The sequence below is a fragment of the Thermobia domestica genome, chromosome 5, assembly GCF_964235325.1.
Source record: "Thermobia domestica chromosome 5, izTheDome1.hap1.1, whole genome shotgun sequence".
Classification (NCBI taxonomy): Eukaryota; Metazoa; Arthropoda; class Insecta; order Zygentoma; family Lepismatidae; genus Thermobia; species Thermobia domestica.
Window position 1 is genome coordinate 171757746 of NC_137458.1, and position 19837 is coordinate 171777582.

Below are 19837 nucleotides of genomic sequence, written 5' to 3' on the forward strand. Positions count from 1 at the left end.
AGAGGTTTAATGGAGAAGGCGGTAAATATCCTTGTGAAACTGAATCAATTGCAAAAAACCACATCTCGATATCTCTGACACTTTTTGCTCTATGGAAATCAGTATTGAAACCGGAAGCAGTTTTGAATTTCAACCACTTCCGGTTTTAGTACAGTATTGCGGGTTGTGATGGTATGTTCTCTTGACGCCTTCAATCGTTCGCAGACAACAGCTTGTCGCTAATACCATTTTGTTCTATGGCGATATATGTTGAAAACGGAAATGGTTAATTTGAACCACTTCCGTTTTGAATAGAGAATTAATGGAGAAGATGAAACCTATTCTTGAAACTGTGACTCGATCCAGAAAACCGCATCTCGATATCTCTTATCGTTTCTGTTCTGTGGAAATATATATTGAAACCAGAAGTAATATTAAATTTGAACCACTTCCGGTTTTGATAGTATATTGCCTTGATTGTTTTCGTTTTATGCCGATAAACATTGAAACGGGGAGTGACTAATTCGAACCACTTCTGTTTTGAACAGAGAGTTAACGGAGGAGATGAAACCTATCTTTAGGACACTGGATCAATTGTAAAAAACAGCATCTTGATATCTCTTACTGTTTTTGGTCTGATACCTATCGACAGACGGGCGGACGAACAAAGCCGTTTATAAGACTTCCCCATTTATGCATAGTGTAGTTTGGAAGTCTAGTAATTAATGAACGTAATATTAAAAGATACCTATTACATCTCAACATAGAAGTTATTTCAACTCAGATTGAAGCCTTATAAATATAAACATCGTTTATTTTTTCAACTTTGTAAAAGTAATGTATAACGAACGAACGTAAAATACAAAGATGACACTGGCGTTCATGTAGCATTGACAATGTGTGTTGTGTCTCTTTCCTAACGGTTATTACAACGTAGAGTTTCAAGAAGTACAAGAGATCGAGTCGAATTGTGTGGACTTCTCGTTGTCTACTCGGAAGCTAGAAGGTATAAGAGGAGATTGAAGTTGTTCTTGGAAGTTCAGACGAAGAAATTAATGTTTCCAATTGATAATACAGTAAAGCTAATTGAACCTTTAAAAAATAGAGAAGCAATCTTAAGTAAACTTCTATTTGTGTGTATGTCCATCTGTTTTTACGATATCCCTCGTAAAATATATCCGATTTTTGTAAAAGTCGGTATCCAATGTTGAAAAATTGCACATGTAAGAAAACAACTTTGCAGTATAAACTGTGAGAGACTTTCAACTCAATCCGAGACCTTTCTCACAGGTTTAAAATCGAATTCCAGGGTGATGTAGTGTATGCAGTAGGAACTCGAAACTGTCGTGTTACTGGTAGACGGCACTCATTTTGCGCAGCAGTTCAGAAACCGTTATTCAAGATGGCAGTCAAAAGTGTTAACGTGTACACGGAATAGAGTGTGGTGAGATGAAGTTTTTAATGAAGGAGAGGGTAAAACCCAATAAATTATCAGAAGACTTCAATCACAAAACGATGATGAGATACCCAGCCGCGGTAAAACATTTGAATTTTGCAAGCACTTCAAAGAGGCTGTTACTGGCTTTCTGGTCGTTGCTGACGAGTCTGGTCGTATTGTATCTCAGCCCACAGAAGTCATTCTTGGGAATAGTCAGCACGTTGAACAACTTATCATCGACAATCATCGCATGACCTGTCTTGAAATTAGGTGGTTTGTAATCTTTCGTTAGGAACAGTAAATACAAAAACTCATGACTATTTGCTGTTCCGAAAAGTGACTGCAAGCTGGGTTTTAAAACAGTTTTCCGCTTTCGGTTGGGAATTGTCACATCTCTTTTATAATTTAGACTTAGCGCCAAGTGATTTTCACTTGTTTGGACCCTTGAAAAGTTCTCGGAGGCCGACTTCCACAATGATGGCGAACTGAAGCAGGCTGTTCTATAATGGTTCAGACGTACTGACAAATCTTTCTATGGTTAAGCCTCCAGACAATTAAACGCTGCCAGATAACTATAACTGGCAGGGGGTAATGTGAAAAAATAACCGCAATTTTCACCTCATAAAATTCGTTCTTCTTTATATTTTATTTTATTTTTACAAAAGGTTGTGTAATGACTTGGCCGCCCCTCGCACATACAAATTGTTCGATTTTGACAAAACATCATGTATAGTTTCTTCAGGACATTTCGAGCAACCCTGCAGCTGGGAGTTAGAATTTCCCAAATGAAAAGGGTGAATTTATCTTTTCCCCTTTAGAAAATGTATTCCACGATATTATTTGTTAGACAAAATATGTTCGATTTTGAAGCAATGTGGTGCATTTTTTAGAAAAGATCTTTCAATTCCCTCTGCATGAAGGTGAAACCAATGAAAAATAAATAGATGTGTTTACTCCCTCTTTTTTTTTTTTTTTTTTTATATTTATTAGAAAGTTGAGAATAACTTTCGTAAAAATTATTCGATTTTGATACAATGTTATGTATATTTAAGATTTTCCGACAATTCCCAGTTATTTGAGTTAAAATCAGTCAAGAATGAGCGGTGAATCTATCCCCTCAAATGTGGGGTGGTTTACGTCCTTTGATTTAGAAAATATGTTCTGTGATAACTTCTGTAAAATAAATAAATAAATAAATAAAGAAGTTTGATGCGTATTTTATTTTGAGAATATCAGCCCCCACTACTTGGATTAGAAATCAATCGAGAATGAGAGAATGGGTATAAAAATAATTCGCAATATGGTGTACTATATGTTTATTGAGGGTTTCATACAGTCGCCACTATTCGGAGTTGGAAGCTTCAACCCCTTCCCCCTATGACTTAAAACAGTACGTTACACATTAACTTTCGTTTTTTTTTTTTTTTTTTTTTTAAATAAGTATACATGGATCAACAATGATTTAGTGAATCTTATTTCCTGATTGTGTTCCGTGAAGATTTCGTAAAAATACTCCCACTTTTATCAAACATGGCATATGTTTTGTTGGAGATAAATAAACTTGACATTGAAATTAGTGAAAGAGAAGAGAGAGGATCGCTCGTTTTGACAGTGAACAGCATCACTAGTTATCTAAGGAACAAAATTAAAAATTTGTAATGTAAATTGGTTACTGTGGAAGTCAAGCGATAAGTATCGGTTTTATGGCTGCAGACTGTTGATTTTGAAACGATTTGGTGTATAACTGGACCTGCAGACTCTTTACGGGAAAGATGAAATTTTTGTTTAATACTTCATAGGTATGACCTTTAGGCTAAAGAAAACAGATGATTAATAAAAGAGGATGATTGTGAAGTTAAATATTTGTGCTCTCCCAGCGAAAATCGAACCCGGAATCATGCTCACTAAATGGACAAGCAGTAGTCACTAGTTGAACAAGGAGAGATATTACTTTCTGGAGTCTCCGGTGCTTCGGGTCCCCGGTTCGATCCAAGCTCGTGCCGTGTGGACTTTGTGGTGGACAACACCGTGCTCGTGGGTTTTCCTCCCACTTTCTTCTTTCCACCATTTCATTCCTTTCTTATTATCACCGTCTCCTTTAGCCTAACCAGCATAAGGGACGTAAAACTCAAAAGATTTCATTTCATTTTTTTACTTTCTGGATTGTTGAATATTTTTTCCGACACCGACGTATGCAAAAATACCTAGGTATGGTGATATAATTATTAACTTTTCTAAAACGGAATTAGAAACTAATATACGAGGAATAAAAATATATTTTGAGAATAAATAAAAATAAAAATAAATACTTTAATAATGCACATTCAAGAATGGTCTTCCAAATATCACTAGAATAAGACCTAGTGTGATCTTAATTACGCTAGAAACTTTATTAGGAAGGTTTTATAATTATAGACCGTGAAATGCAAAATTATTACTATTTGTTAACATTCACAGGATAATATGACATCTATTACAGAACGAAAAAGACAAAAAGGCTTATGGTGTTTTCGTAAGATAATATGACATTAAAGTTAAGGAGTACCAATCAGCTGTAAGTAAAGTCAATAAGAGATAGCTGCCTGGAAGTTCCATTGCATACGCTATGGTCTTTTCATATGCTAAAGTCTTTGTAAATTTCTTGTGGCAACGAAATAGGAGACACAAAAGTTATACATTGTAAAGTATCAAGTTATAAGTATTTGTTTCTTGTAATTTTAAACCAACAATATGTAATGCAATAATGTATTTGTGAGAACATTTTCTAATTGCCTCTTTCTTTTTATTATTATTATTATTATTATTATTATTATTATTATTATTATTATTTCGTACTATGACAGATAATTGATGCGGAATTCAACGAAAGTGAACCAGTTACTCTGCACATTGCCCTCCGACCTTCGATGACCTCAACGCCACATGTTTCTATTAATAGTGGTCTTGTGCTTTTAGAGGGACAGTCACGCAGAATTTGGCCACATAATTTAGAAGTTGTTGGTCAGACCTCAGCAGATATTAGAATTTTCATTGCTGGTGGATTGAAGCATGGTCGATTGAAAAAGAATGGAACTTTATGCATTGCCTTCACTCTGGATGATATTGCAAATGGATTGGTTGTATATGAGCATGATGACAGTGATTCAACGAGGGATGACGTATTTTTTAGAATATCTAACGGCATTCATAATGTGTATAGCAAGTTTCCTATTAATATCATTCCTAATGATGATACACCGCCTGCACTTATTATCAATCTCGGATTGAGTGTGATGCAGAGTTCCTTCAAACTTATAACAAATGATGTGTTGTCAGCAGTAGATCAAGAGTCTGTAATGGGTCATGTTGTTTATTATGTAATTAACAACCCAAAATATGGTCGTATCTTAAAGAAATTTCCCTGGGATAGAGAAGGAGTGGAAGTTGTGAAGTTCATGCAAAATGATATTAACCGTGAATTGATTTATTACAAGCATAATGGAGGACCAGAAAGCGTGGATGAACTTGAGTTTGTCATGGAGGATAATCATGAACCGCCAAATGAGTCACCTGTGTATAAGGTTAGTATTTGAATTATGCATTTTTAATTTTTTTAACTCAATTTCCATTTACTTGTGTCATTGGCGACAACATTTGTCTATGTCTGTGTCACTAGCATTTTGAATAATTGGCGACTCAGAGTTTGGATTTATGTCTAAGACTAGTAGTTAGCTGATGTGAGTGGGCTACTTATTTTACGTGGACTGTTCGGAAAGTTCTAAAAATCCCTCAGGGATGGCGTTGTAATCGAAACAAAACCATGAGCATTACATCACATCTATCCTTAATGTGCATCATCACTCGTCTGAAAGTCTGGTATGTTGAATGACGACTGGTGTAAAAGAGACTAAATGCGACACCCATCAAAGCGTAATTGGACAATGTTGGGAGACCAGGCATCATCATTTGCTACTGTTAGGAAGTGGCCGACCTGTTCAAGCTTAGACGGACAGTGTTGAAGATAATCCCCGCAGTAGAATCCCGCTAACCGCCATCACACCAAGAACAATCGATAAAGTCCATGATATGGTGTTAGCTGTCCAGCAATTGAAAGTGTGTCATATAGCTCATGCAGTGAGCATCTTAGGGAAGTGAGCACAGCACATTCTCATTAGAATTGAGTATGAGGAAACTTTCGTCGCGAGGGATGCCGCAGCCACTCACAGCCAAAGCTGCACGAACTTAGTTACAGACGAAAACTGGACGAACTTCGCTTTCAAGTTCTACCCCGCCCCTAGTAATTGCCTGATCTGACCCACAGTGATTTCCACCTGTTCCCCAACCATAAATTCTGGGTGGTGACAAGAAATTTCTGTCTAATGAAGAAGTAATTTTAACAGTAACAGATTATTGTCCTGCTCTGGACGAATTGACATATTCTGCTGATGTCAGGGCATTGAAAAACCGTTGGCAGAAGTGTAATAACCTTCGAGGATAGGTTGAAAAATAAAACATCAATTACTCTGATATTGTGTTTCTTTCTATTCAATTCTTAGAACTATCCGAACAGTCCACGTAATCTCGAGTAACGATGAAAGCCCAGTTGTTGTAACTCTTCCATTACATAGGCTAAACTCAAAAGTATGTTAGAATGTATTTAAAAAGAAAAGATATAATTTTATGAAATGGCAGCATTCTAGAAGGATAGCACTGATCATTTGAAACAAAATTTAAATGAACACAACTTTCTTACTACTTTTATGATATAGCCATAATAGTGGTCAGTAGTCTTTATGCAGCCAGGCAATGTCTGAATCTTGTGACTCAGTAGTACGCGAAAGTTGATGGTTATCAGTTCTAAGAGAAAGAGCTTCCACAATCAAGGAATATTAAATGGGGCTTAAATTAGCAATACTTAATGATTTTACATTTGATCAGTTTACTGATGTTGACGTCGAATTTGTATTTTCTTTATTTTATTAGATCAAAAGATCCATTATATTTCAATCAAAAATTTTTTTGTACGCCATATATCTGGAAAACTACTTACAGTGCAGCCAAACCCAAACTATCACTTAACTCAGTATGATGTGCTTATTCCGTAGAAAATACGAAAACTCGATTTAGGGGCCGTTCAAAAAATTTGTGGCTTTCGTCGATCATAATTATGATGTTATGATTATTATGATATGATGTTCGTCGATCATAATTAATTGTTCCTAGTTACGTAATGTATATTTTCATCCGCATATATCAGGATTCCTCGGGTTGTTGATAAACATCGGTAAAGGAATATGATAAATTAGAAAAGTTTAAATAACTTTTATACGATATACAATAAAATTAGAAAACAAAATACACTATGGTGTTTTTGTGTTTGATCCAGAATATTGATATTCCTTCCAGAAGTCATGTATAGTTAAAAAAAAGAAATAAAATAAAAATATAGTAAAACAAATTACGAAAAAATAATTACATATGAAATTCGTGGTAAGCTTCGTGTGTATAGGTTTTTCTAGAAAAAGCCATACTAATGGAGTTTACTACAATTCTTTTATGCAGGGCTCATAGCGAGTCACTTTTTTAACTAAAAGTTACTTTTTTTCAAGTTGGTCCCTAAAAGTTACTTTTTGTTTTTTTTTTTTCAAATTTGTGACTAAAAGTGACTTTTTCGTGTGATTTATATTTTGTATTGGCAGTTTTCTAAGAAAAATATAAAAATAAATGGAAAAAGGCAGAAACTTGTTACTCATTACTCTTCTGAAAGCTTCAGTACTTGCTGCCACATGTGGAACACACAGCTTTATTCTCACTTCAGCTTTTATTCTTTCTAAAACACAGTGGATGGTTGGTGGATGCTTAAGCTCTCAAGGTGGGGTTGAGAACTCTTCTGTGCCTATTCTTTCTTCTATCATAATAGTCTTTTAGTTTTCTCTCGTAATAGTTAACGCTCCGCTCAACGTTGTGTGTGTGTGTGGTTAATCATTTTCGTCTTGTGTTATACTTCTTGTATGTTTTTCTCAGGAGTAGGTGATGAATTTGAATATTTCATGGCTTTGAGAACTCTCAATGCTAAGTTAAATATAATGTCTGGGATGAAGAAATTCGGAAATAGGCCAGAACTGGTTCCAGTTACTCAGAAGCTTCTTACATCTGTTAAGTCTGCTTACCGTAACTACAAAGCATACTTAGAAAACCTAAAAAAGGAGGAAGCTCAAAAAGAAGAAGTAAAGAAGAGAAGATGAAACAAAACAACAAACAGAGATGTGATGGAGAAATTGACAAAGGAAAAAAAAGGGCGTGGCGAGATTTTGGTCACTTTTTCGTGTGCTTTTGGTCACTTTTTCTTGTGCTTTGGTCACTTTTTGGTCACTTTTTCGTGTGTTTTTGGTCACTTGTCAACTATTTACAAGAGACTAGACCACTATGAACCCTGTTCTACGTAATTATTTTTAGCAATTGATTTTACTTTATTTTTATTTTTATTTTTTTTTTTTAGAATTGTTTTCTAGAAATATTTCCCTTGTTTTATTATCCACCAATTATTTTATTACCATTCATTTAAATTTATTGTCGTCATCATTAGTCTAAGGGACATAACCGAGTGATATGAAATTAAATATTTTGTTCGAAATAATGAGAGAAGAAAGTGTTGTGGTCAGGAGAAAATTAAATTCGAAATTTCAACCACTTACACGATTTATGGTCCATTCACCCGAAAAACTATTTTTTTAAATGTCTTTCTCCCCGTTCGTCCCTATGCATGTTCATACGCTTTAGAAACCATATTATTCAACGTATCAGTATCAAATTCTAAACTTAAGGTTTTTATAAAGTTCTCCAGAAAATTTGTCGAATTTTCTTTCCATCCCCAAAGTAAGAATTGTTTATTGTAGGATAAAAATCGAAAATTGGGATTTTCTCATAAAAGGTTTCCACCATATGTCAGGGTTTCCCAAACTGTACCGTGGCTGATTTGCTTTGAGACACAGCGGACTCTTGTTAATTCGAACTTCAATAATTCTAACGAAATTCTATTCCCGAAAATTGTATTTAAACCAATGGTAAAAAATCGTGGGTAAATCGAACTTTTGAACCGTCTGTTTGCATAATTCGAAGTAATACAGCACAAGCATTCTTATAGTGTTAGACAGATTACAAACAGAAGGGTGCAGTTACAATTGGTTTTCAGTTACCCAGAGACATCCGTAGCGACGAATGATACAAAAACACAATTTATCTGGTGATGGTGAAGACGAGATCGGCGATGACGTAAAGAAACAACATGTGTCAGCCTCAACTGAAATTCTATTGAATGGTAACCAAATGTTATTAATAACGTATTACACTCAACAAATAAAATTTAAAATTTTGTTACCAGTATAAAAACAATCAGTTCAAATCATACTAAGATCATGAACTTGTTGAAGTGGGAATAGGCAATTAAGGTTATTACTCGTGCATGTGGTTGCATGTGTTAATTTAGTGTATGTGGTACTGTACTTAAAGTGTATATGAGTAAATGTCATTTGTTTGTTTGCGGTATTATTTTACACAAATAATTGCTTCCTTAAAGATAAAATCGACTGCATATTATTATTATTTTTTCCATGTAGGTTCAGTCGTTTTGTTCGCTCGGGTACATTGAACAGGTACCCGATGAACATTTTTGGGTAATTCGAATATTAGATATTTTGAACTTGTTTCATGTCTCGCTGAACTCCGAGTCAAAAACACTGCGCTGTATTTGGAAACTTCTACTGGAAGATTCTTAGCTTACATTGTTTTTAACCTTTTACATAAGAAGTAAATATCGGTCAAAATCGATGTAGGAAAGGGAATGAGGATAGTTGTATACAATTTGATTCCAGGACTATATATATCAGATACGGGTACTGATGATTATCAAAGTAATTAATTGTTGGCCCCCAAACCGTCGGCTCCCTCTACACTGTAGGCTAAAATTATGTTTAATTTCGTACTATTTCTTTCCTTGTCCCAAGAATAAACAGCAAAGCACGTTTATGTTCAGTATTATCATCCATTTTCAAATATTTAAATTGAAGCAATGCAGTTTAAGTTACAATTAAATCATCACAATTTATTACTGAAGAAATATACATAATGTTAATGCTCAAATTTTAATATTGTTACGGCCCATGTCCTATTTTGAAGTAATTAAATGCAAACAATATTTTTTTTTTTTTTAAGTTGCAATTACATCATCATAATAGTTTTAAATCGGGAAATCGTGTGCATACTAGCGGCATCTGTTGCATCAGCAGGCAGGTAGCGCAGTAACGACACCTATTAACTTGAGTGTATACTAATATGAATTTGCGTTTCATAGAGAGTGACATTTTTTTATTTTAGTTTAACGTCTCAAGATTACATACCGACGCTAAGGAAGACGGTGTAATGAGATGGATGATAATGCTGGAATGAAGAAAGTGGGCGGAAATGGGAGATTCCGAGAAAATCCATGCATATTCCACCACAAAATCCGCTTGTCATGAGCTGAAATCGGACCAGAGACTTCACATATACAGGGTGTTTCAAAACAACACCAACAACGTTTGGGAGGTAATTCCTGACACCAAGATAAGATGAAAAGTATAGACCAATCTGGGTCCACAAATGCTTCCTTTCGGAGTTATAGGCTGCCGAAAACATGAAAAACTGAACTTTAAAGGTCCATAACTCCAATACTATGGGACCTACCGTAGTCGGGTCAAGACTTCACTTAGGAACTAATATGTGCGCTATCCAAAAATATATGTTTCAGAATCCCAAAGTGCTCACGCAACAATTTTTATAGAGACAGTTTGGCTATGGGCATATAATTTGAGGTACTCACCAACTACCTCTACAAAAACTCTCGCGAAGGTACCTCAGGATTCTGAAACATGAATATTTGGATAGGGCACATATTAGTTCCTAAATAAAGTCTAACCCGACTTCTGTAGGCCCTATAGTATTGGAGCTGTGGGCCTTTAAATTTCATTTTTTTATGTTTTCGGCAGCTTGTAACTCCGAAAGAAACATTTGTGCACCCAGATGGGTCTGTAATTTTCACCTTATCTTGGTGTCAGGAATCACCTACCAAACGTTGTCGGTGTTGTTTTGAAACACCCAGTATAGAGGTAAGTGCTCAAACACTGAGTCAGCATGACTCCCAGACATGTTTTTGTATTACAAATAGGATGGAAACATGTATGTCACAACACGCAAGATATATGTGGAAGTAAAACTGAGGATGCGTATGCAGCTTTTGGCCGTTAGTGTTGTGTTAGAAGATCGTCTGTTGTACTTCAGACTGGATAGAACGGAAGTGTGTTGAAGCGGGCAAACTGTAGTGATGCAAAATGGAAACTTCGAGTTTCAAAGAGACAAAATTATGGGGGCGCACAGTTATTTGGCACAAGTATATCTATTGGTGACTACTGTATTAGGTATGTCGCAAGGAACAGTTTCCAAGGTGATGGTGACCTTCAGAACTCTTGGCAAAACAACATAACATCAATGGGAATAATAGTTTACAGAAAAAAAATAAGAGTTCGCTTCTCAGTGACAGGAGTGGCCTAGCCTTGAAGAGAATTGTCACCAAAGACCATAGAGTGAATGCAGCAAATATGATTGCGGGACTCAATCAACACCTTGAACAGCTCATTTCGGCTATGACAGTCCGACGCAAGTTGCATAGTATAAAGATCTTCGGTTGGATTTCAATTTCCAAACCACTGATTATCACCAGAAGTGCTTTACTACGTAGAAAATGATGCCGATCCGTTGCAAAGTAGTTCGCTTATGATTGAATGCATATTATTTCTAGACCGTGTTTATATATGGGGTACGCTCAAAGAATTTAGTAGGATGGAGGTAAGATGAAGGATTATACAGATTTTAAAAGTTTCGTTAAAGTAATTCAATGGGATATTTGTACCGGTTTTTCATAGGAAGTTAATTAAATTTTCAAGTATCCTGGCCACAAATATAAGTTAAGGCTTCCATTAAAGTGACAAGAAATTTTGAATTCAGGTAAGATGGGCAAACAGTACAGGTTTAAGAAATAACCAGCATTGATTCGGTGAGATATCCATATCAGTTTTTCATATAAAGTGAACCGGTTACATTGCACATATATATATATATATATATATATATATATATATATATATATAATTCACACGCATCTTTTACCGAACAAGGAAATTTAAAGGTATTAATTCAAGATCGATTGACACTGTTTCTACAAATGGAGGAAACTGATCAGAATATGTAGTTATATAGGCAGCACTGAGGATGACAGCAATTAATCATTGAACCGTATGCATCGAATTCTTATATGAGTGTGTTAACCTTATTCTGTAAGATCCTAAATCAAAGGTAGCCAAGTACTTCTTAACACCAAAACCTTGTATCTTATTTTGCCACTTTATTCTTAATCTGCACTGACACAAATAACTTTACTCCTTAAAATAGAACATCCGTTAATCATTATTTATCGAATCACAACAAAATCCGGATCTCAGCATCTACAACTCATATTACAATCTGGAAATACAAATTGAATCCGTCAGTCAAAACTAAATCTTATCTTCCATCATCTTTGCACATAATATCACCTACTTTCCTTAGCAACAGCCAGTGTCCATTTAACAAGCACTTTGTGCCCTTTTATATTTCAACATTCCCCCCCGGTACAAAAACAGAACCTGTAATGCAATCCGAACTAAAAAACGAAACGAACATCAATCTCTTTAAAAATTAACCGAACCCAACTAATGATGGAATTAAATTCCTTTTCCTTCCCAATCTTATGCTTTTTGTGATGTTTAATCCGGTACCAACTATTCATCAGAAAGTCAATTTGCTCTTGCATGTATGCTTGTCTAATCAGCCGCTGAATGAATTCATCTTGCTTCTCTAATTGTTGTGTCTTCTCCCTACTTGTCTGCTCCCCATCTCTGTACTTCCTTCGCCTCATACCAGTTTGAGTATAATCTCGATCTGTTCTTCTATTAAACCAATTCGTCCAGCTAGTTTTGACTTTCTTCGGGGAAGTCATTCTCCTTTCCTCTATTATGCCTATACCCATGGAATTACCAAACTGCTATTCCGGATAAGAATACCCGAATGCTTGTTGGTTTTATTCTGGTATCTTATTTGAATCTTCATCGTTAATTTCTGCATCGTGAGGTTTTTTATCGTCCCGCTGATCATAATATAATATATCTGAAAATCCATCTTCAGATTCCTTGGCAGAGAACGACCGGTTATTATCCATGCTATCAACGCCCATATCCAAATTCATTAAGCTGACCATATTGAACAACTTCCTGCTCCTGTTGTGCTGAATTATCTCTCTGCTTCTGTGTCTGATCTTCTACAACCAGTGCGCGTATTTTATCATATCAGCATGCTAAGGCAAAATGATTCAATCTACCACACTTTAAACATTGCTTTCCCCATGCTGGGCAAACTCCTTCGCTGTGATGTAAGTTACAGTAAAGACTGCGACTTGGTGAAGTCGGTGGTGTTGTTTGTGGAGAACCTGAACTTGTACTTACACTTGAAACCTTCCTTTCTTTACCAGTAGAGAATCGTTTCCTATTCTGATGCACTGTACTTACTACATTATCTTGACTATGCTTGTATAATCTTAATTGATTTTCTGTTGATTCCATGTTGACCGCAATTTGTATTGCTTTATGAAAAGTTAAGTCTTTGGTATTTAACAATTTCCTCCGAATTGACTCATCAGTAATTCCAAAAACGAACTGGTCCCTGAAATGTTCATCTAAACAGCACTTTTAATCACAAAAGGACGATTTTTTTTTTTTTTTTAAATCCAGAAGAAAACTCGTAACAGAATGATATGGTTTTTGCTTTAACGTACGAAATTGATACCTTTCAGAAATCATACTATTTTTTCATTTCCTCTTTAATCTCAGCATATGACTTTTCTGCGGGCGAGACCGGCCAACAGATGTTACATAATTGTCCATACGCTTCTGCACCAATAATTGTAAATACACCCTCCATTCCAAAAGAAACCGAACGTTTTAAAAAAACAAAAAAGCAATGTACATTTTGGAACAAATCATTTTTATTAATCAATGTATTCCCCTTCTGCATCGATACACATATTTGCACGCTCCAACAAGTTGTCAAACGACTTCTCCATGTCCTTTATTGGAATGGTCTTTAGGACGGCGGTCGTCGCCTTCTCAATGGCATCAATCGATGCGTGCCACTTTCCTTTCATCGCCAAATGCAGTTTCGGGAACAGATAGAAGTCGCACGGAGCGAGATCTGGTGAATAGGGCGGATGATGCAACCGAATAATGTGATTTTTGACCAAAAATTCAGTTACAAGTCGCAAACGATGTGATGGTGCATTATCGTCCAAAAGAGTCCAACTGCCGATTTCGCGATATTCGGGCCAAATACGACGAATTCTTGCCAGTAAACGCTTCATGACGCCCAAGTAAAACTCTCCAGTGACTGTCTGGCCGGGCTGAACAAATTCTTTGTGGATAATTCCTTTTGAATCGTAAAAATAAATCAGCATCACCTTAACTTTTGACTTCACCAAGCGACTTTTTTTTGGGTGTTCCTTCATCCGGCGCTCTCCATTCAGCACTTTGCCGCTTTGTTTCGGGCTCATATTCAAAACACCACGTCTCGTCACCAGTTACAATCGATTTCAAGAAGTTTCGATCCTGCCGAACACTTTTAACGATGTCTTTGCAATGCGCAATTCGATCAACTTTTTGGTCTTCGGTGAGTTTGTGTGGTACAAACCGCGAATTAACCTTCTTAAGGCCCAAAACTTCGGTCAAAATGCGGTATGCGGTTGTTTGAGGAACGCCTAATTCTATTTCAATAACTTACACCGACGATTTTTTGTTATGTTTGATGAATTCACGCACTTTTTCGATGTTTTCTTCCGATAATCCGGTTCTGGGACGGCCTGAACTTTCGTCATCATCCAGCGTCTCTCTACCCGATTTGAATCGCCTGAACCACTCGTAAACTTGCGTACGGGATAGACACTCATCACCATATGCATTTTGTAGCATTTGGTGCGTTTCACTAAAAGTTTTACCCAGTTTAACACAAAACTCAATTGCAGCTCGTTGTTTGAAACTCATTTTCCGACCGATGTACACAACACACTGACAGTTGAAACGCAATAACTTTGTTGCCGTGCATCCAAATGTCATGACATTTATACCAGTTGTCAATGAGGGACTACGCCATCTACCGGTAAAATATTACAACAGATGGCACTAGTGGTACGTACTATTTGTTTTCAAAAGTTCGGTTTCTTTTGGAATGGAGGGTGTAATGTAGAAACTTTCCTTCCTTCTGAAATTTGTGACGCTATACACAAATGTTCGAATCGATCCAAATAGAATTGTAGCCGATCTCTTTCTGCATTAAACGGTGGAAAATTAGGAATCGTAGACATTATGTAAGCCTATAGGTACTTATAAAAAACAGACTGCGCCAAAAATGTTAACCTATTCTGTAAGATCCTAAATCAAAGGTAACTACGTACTTCTTAAGACCAAAACCTTGTATCTTATTTTGCCACTTTATTCTTAATCTGCACTGACAAAGATAACTTTACTCCTTAAAATAGAACATCCGTTAATCATTATTTATCGAATCACAACAAAATCCGGATCTCAGCATCTCAACTCATATTACAATCTGGAAATACAAATCGAATCCGTCAGTCAAAACTAAATCTTATCTTCCATCATCTTTGCACATAATATCACCTACTTTCCTTAGCAACAGTCAATGTCCATTTAACAAGCACTTTGTGCCCTTTGTTACTTTATAAAATGAAATGATGCTACTTTCTTAAAGGATATTTGGCTAATGTTGGTACTTTAAAATAATAATTATTTTAGACTATCTGAAATTGTACTGCGACAGTAATCAAAACTCATGTATTCACTCTTACATAAATCTGGATTCTTTATTCTTAATTTAATCGTACCCTTGTTTTTAAATCATCTTAACAATAGTATCCTTTGAATCTTACAAATTCATATTTATTATATTCTTTTTAATCTTTGTCCTTACGACATATATTTTATCTTCATTACATCTTGTTTCTTGCTAATCTTGTTTATCTTGACAATCACAGTATCTAACATAAACCTTAGACTACAGTATGTACACTCTTTTGTGGCACTTCTTGCCAACCTGCCAACAGAGTGCTTTAGTGAATAGTTTTTTTTTTTTTTTTTTTTTTTTTTTTTTTTTTTTTTTAAAGAATTGAATGCAACATATCACGTCATTAAGTAACAGGCAGAGTAATTTAGAGCAATAAATATCAGGAAGAGCTAAACTCATTCGACAATAATAAATAATTCATTACACGATTAATTTATATTCCAGAGTTAATAAACATTACACAGAATCAACAAGAATACGATGTCATTTAATAATATACTATATAGGACTTCACATGTTCCATCGTGAGTAGTAAAACATTTCTTTCTTCCTATCAATATTAATTAAAATGCAATAAAAGAATGAGGTGAGCACGTCGAAAATTTAAATACAGTTTAACAGCATAAGAAAATCTCGGAAACATGTCTGCTCATTAGAAGAAGTCATGAAGAAAGTGACACTTTCCTTCTTTGGATTGTTCAAAATATATTTAATTAAACTAATATTAAATTCATAGCGCAACAGCCCTTGGAGGTTGCTAGCCGGCTTGTGACACTCACGATGTGTGTGGTTAGAACATAGGCTTCCCTCGCCGTTTATGTTGGCTTTCTAGACTGGAGTTCGCTAATTCTTCCTTTCAAATATAGCGTCCCAATCTTCCTCACCATAACGGATGAAAACCAGAATGCCAACACCATTCGGTAGGTACGAACTGTCATCCACCTTTCCTCTGGGCAGACCTGGCATTGCTTGACTTCACTGATCTCTTAGGGAACGGTATTCCAATACGGCTAGAACGTTGGCATATACATTTAATTACCTTTCCCAAAAAGTTTCTCTTCATTCTTTTGACCTCGTGAGTATCAAGGCACTCGTGAATATCGAACGCAATTGATCAATTAGTTGTGCTCTGTAGGAAGGTGAGTATTGAAATTATCATTTTTAAAATAATGTATTTGATATATTTTCTTCTTGCAATAATTGCTCAAATACACGGAAGTTTTATGAATTTATTTTACATTTCATTTCAGCTAGTGATTCATATTGAACCTGTGCGAGATGGAATTCCTCATTTAAATTTCGAAAGCCTTCTGTCATTAACAGTGAAGGAAAATGAAATGGCTGTTATCACACCAGAAATGCTTCACTATACTGACTCTGATTCTTTGGACAGTGACCTTATATACAGTGTAACGTCGCCCCCTAGGTAAAGCATAGTGTAATTTACTTTAGAGATTGCTTTCATTTCTTTCAGATTCATGTCTTATTGTATAAAATTAGACTAAATTTATCCATGATCAAGAATTACCTTATTTTTTTCAATCACTTTTCAATATTTTGCATCATTACATACCGTTCACATCTTAACTTCAGCGTTTATGTATGTACTCATTTTCTATGTAACGTATTTTATTACTAGATCAAGATGATCAAAAGAATATTTTTATGTGTAGTATATAAATTCTTGTTTGTAAAAAAAGAAAAGAAAAAAGAGAAAGAAAAAGTTACGTTGCTGTCTCTTTACAAAGGATTGTGGCAAGCTGGATGGCTCTTAGTTGGAAATGTGTTATCAGCACATCGGATTCTATAGCCATAAATTCTGGCTTTACTACCTCTTAATTTAAGTGTTCCACAACTAGTTTCTAATACAGGCTCAAACCGAAAGTTGTGTGTAAGCACTGGGAATTAAATGCGGAGCGACATACACTATCAGTTATGTGCACTGGAATATTTTCTACTTGTCAATAAATTTTATTTATAAATAAAGTACACGTGCTTAAAATTTGGGAATGGCCCTAGCCACCCAAATAGCTTTCTACGTAGATGATTTATCACTTATTATCGTCACTATTTCTGGAATTCTTTCTTATAATTTAAATAGTTGGCGGTGCTGGGTTAAAAATGAAAATTCTGTGTCTGCACTACTACGACCTCGATTACCAAAAAACCGTGTTAACCATTGCATACGTGGAGACCTAAATATATATATATAATTATTACTGGACTACTTTAGTTTAGGTATTTAATACTCTCTCATTTAAGTATTTTGTATTAATATTAGCTAATGCCCCTCATGTTACTACGTACAACTCTTCTCTCTATATTAAATTTGTGCAAATAATCGATTGTTCTGAAGCAAAAATTCTTCATACATCAAATTTCATATACCGCATACATTTTTCGTCCTATCCTTCCGTTGCGCTCCTTTCTATTCCATCTTCCTTATTTAGTTTATGAATATAAAAGAATGACTAGTATTGCTTAAAGCAGCGTTTCCCAACCTTTTTCAACTTGCGGCACACTACAGGTGTAACTTGAATTCTCGCGGCACATTCATATATATATACATATATATTATTATTATTATTTGTAAATATGAAATACCGTGATATTTTTTTCTATGATTAGGCCTACTGATCTCACAGAGAAGAAAGCTCGATGACTGGTTTTCCTTTGTGGTAAATCATTATGCTTATTTTTCATTCTAATTTAAAAATAGTAAACAATTGCATTGAAATATAGGACTCGGATCTTTAAAAATTCACTTTCTCTTTCGAAAACTATATCCAACCTTTCATTAAAAAGGAAGATCACTAAATAACGAACGAATAAACAAATCTCTTGTACTTTTAAAACACAAATGTAGGTAATTTGTATGCATGTTTGCTTTGTCAAAAGGATTGAATGATATTTTAAACTTTCAAGTTACGAAACAATCTGCAACAACAATGAAGCAATAATGGTCATGACAATGATAACAAATACTTTTCTTAATATTAAAAATGTACTGAAAAGTAACATAGTATGAAACTTTTGTAGATGTATAGTAGAGGTTTACAGTAATGTGAAATACAAATATACATTTTTCCCTGTCTTGCAATTTGATTCCTATAGAATTAACAACTTTGTTTCGATTTCCTCGCGGCATACCAGTGTGCCGCGGCACACCGGTTGGGAAACGCTGGCTTAAAGGAAAATGCCCCATATACAAAATTCCGTACTTTTATGTACAGCAGTTCAGAAAAAAACTACTAATTGTAAACTTTCCCCTTTAACGCCTCCTCTGTGGGGTGGAATTTCGAATTTAGAAAATTCGTACATGTGAATGATATATTCTTATTTTGTGTATCAAAAGGACTTGAGTTAGTTTTCATGCCGTTATGTTCAAGAGTTCAGAAAATTAAATAAATAAATAATTAAAACGAAAGTAAACAAAATAAAAATAAAAACATAATAAAGTTTAAGGTTCAGAAAATTCATACTCTTCTTTTTTCTTTTTCTTTTGTTGCGGAATCTGCATGTTTTCTCTGAAATGGCTTTCTATATTGTCTGAAGTGAAATTTCACACACCTTTCTGTAGAATTTATTTTGTTGGTAACGAAAAGAGAGATAAGGAAATGATTTTATTTCTCTTATATTTTCAAGCTCTGTTAAGATAAAAATTTACAAATGGTTTCTAAAAATAAATTCTAAAGGAAATGTTTCTTCTCTTTTATCCAGAGTGAGTCAGAAGGCCCTTACCAGCCCTTATAAAATGAAAGTGAGTGTAGATAGCCGGAATTGGTAATTGCAGGGACACGTTAGGCTGAAGAGGAACCTTTATGGTGCGTGTCAGATGAACGGCCGCCTTCTTGCTGGCTGCCATTTGAATCTCGCTCAAAACTTTTCAATGGGAATTGAGCAATATGATATATGAAACGGAGCTAGAATTTTTAGAGAAACTCAATGATATTAGCAGATTTAACACAATTGTAATAACTTCGAAATTACAAGCACATGAAACTCAAATTTATCGCTACTTCAGTGCTCGCATCGTTGTTCATCGTTGTTAAGTCTCCACAGCGCATCACACACTGTGGAATGCAACGTCAACCAAACGTTCATTTGCAGGGTGTTATAGATGCATAACTGGCATCCTTACAAGCTGCAGCTACAGAATCATCTTTCTGAGGATGAGCCACATCGGAAAGTGCAATTTTGTAAGTGGGCAGTGGAACAATTGCAGTAGGACCCTAACTTTGAAATGAAAATTTTACATAACGATGAAGCAATTTTCTTTTTCGTTACAGGAGAAGTAAACAAACAAAATCTTTGGAACTAGTCTTCAGAAAACTCCAGATGCATAGCTCCGTGTAAAAGATTGGTGCAGGGAAAATTATGGTGTGGGCAGGGATCTGAGGGATATGTATCATTGGCCCATTTGTTATCCCTGTCATCTTAACTGCAGACTGTTACCTGGACATG

The 19837-nt window shown here is 35.3% G+C and overlaps 1 protein-coding gene across 1 annotated transcript in view; it reads left to right on the forward strand.

The window, feature by feature from the left end:
* LOC145686279 (FRAS1-related extracellular matrix protein 1-like) overlaps window positions 1-19837 on the forward strand; it is a gene marked incomplete at its 3' end in the record, with an annotated part of 157231 nt that overhangs the window by 33180 nt on the left and 104214 nt on the right. Inside the window, 2 exon segments of the mRNA XM_081759410.1 lie at window positions 4261-4977; window positions 16624-16799. Of these exon segments, the coding sequence (XP_081615536.1) occupies window positions 4261-4977; window positions 16624-16799 (893 nt within the window).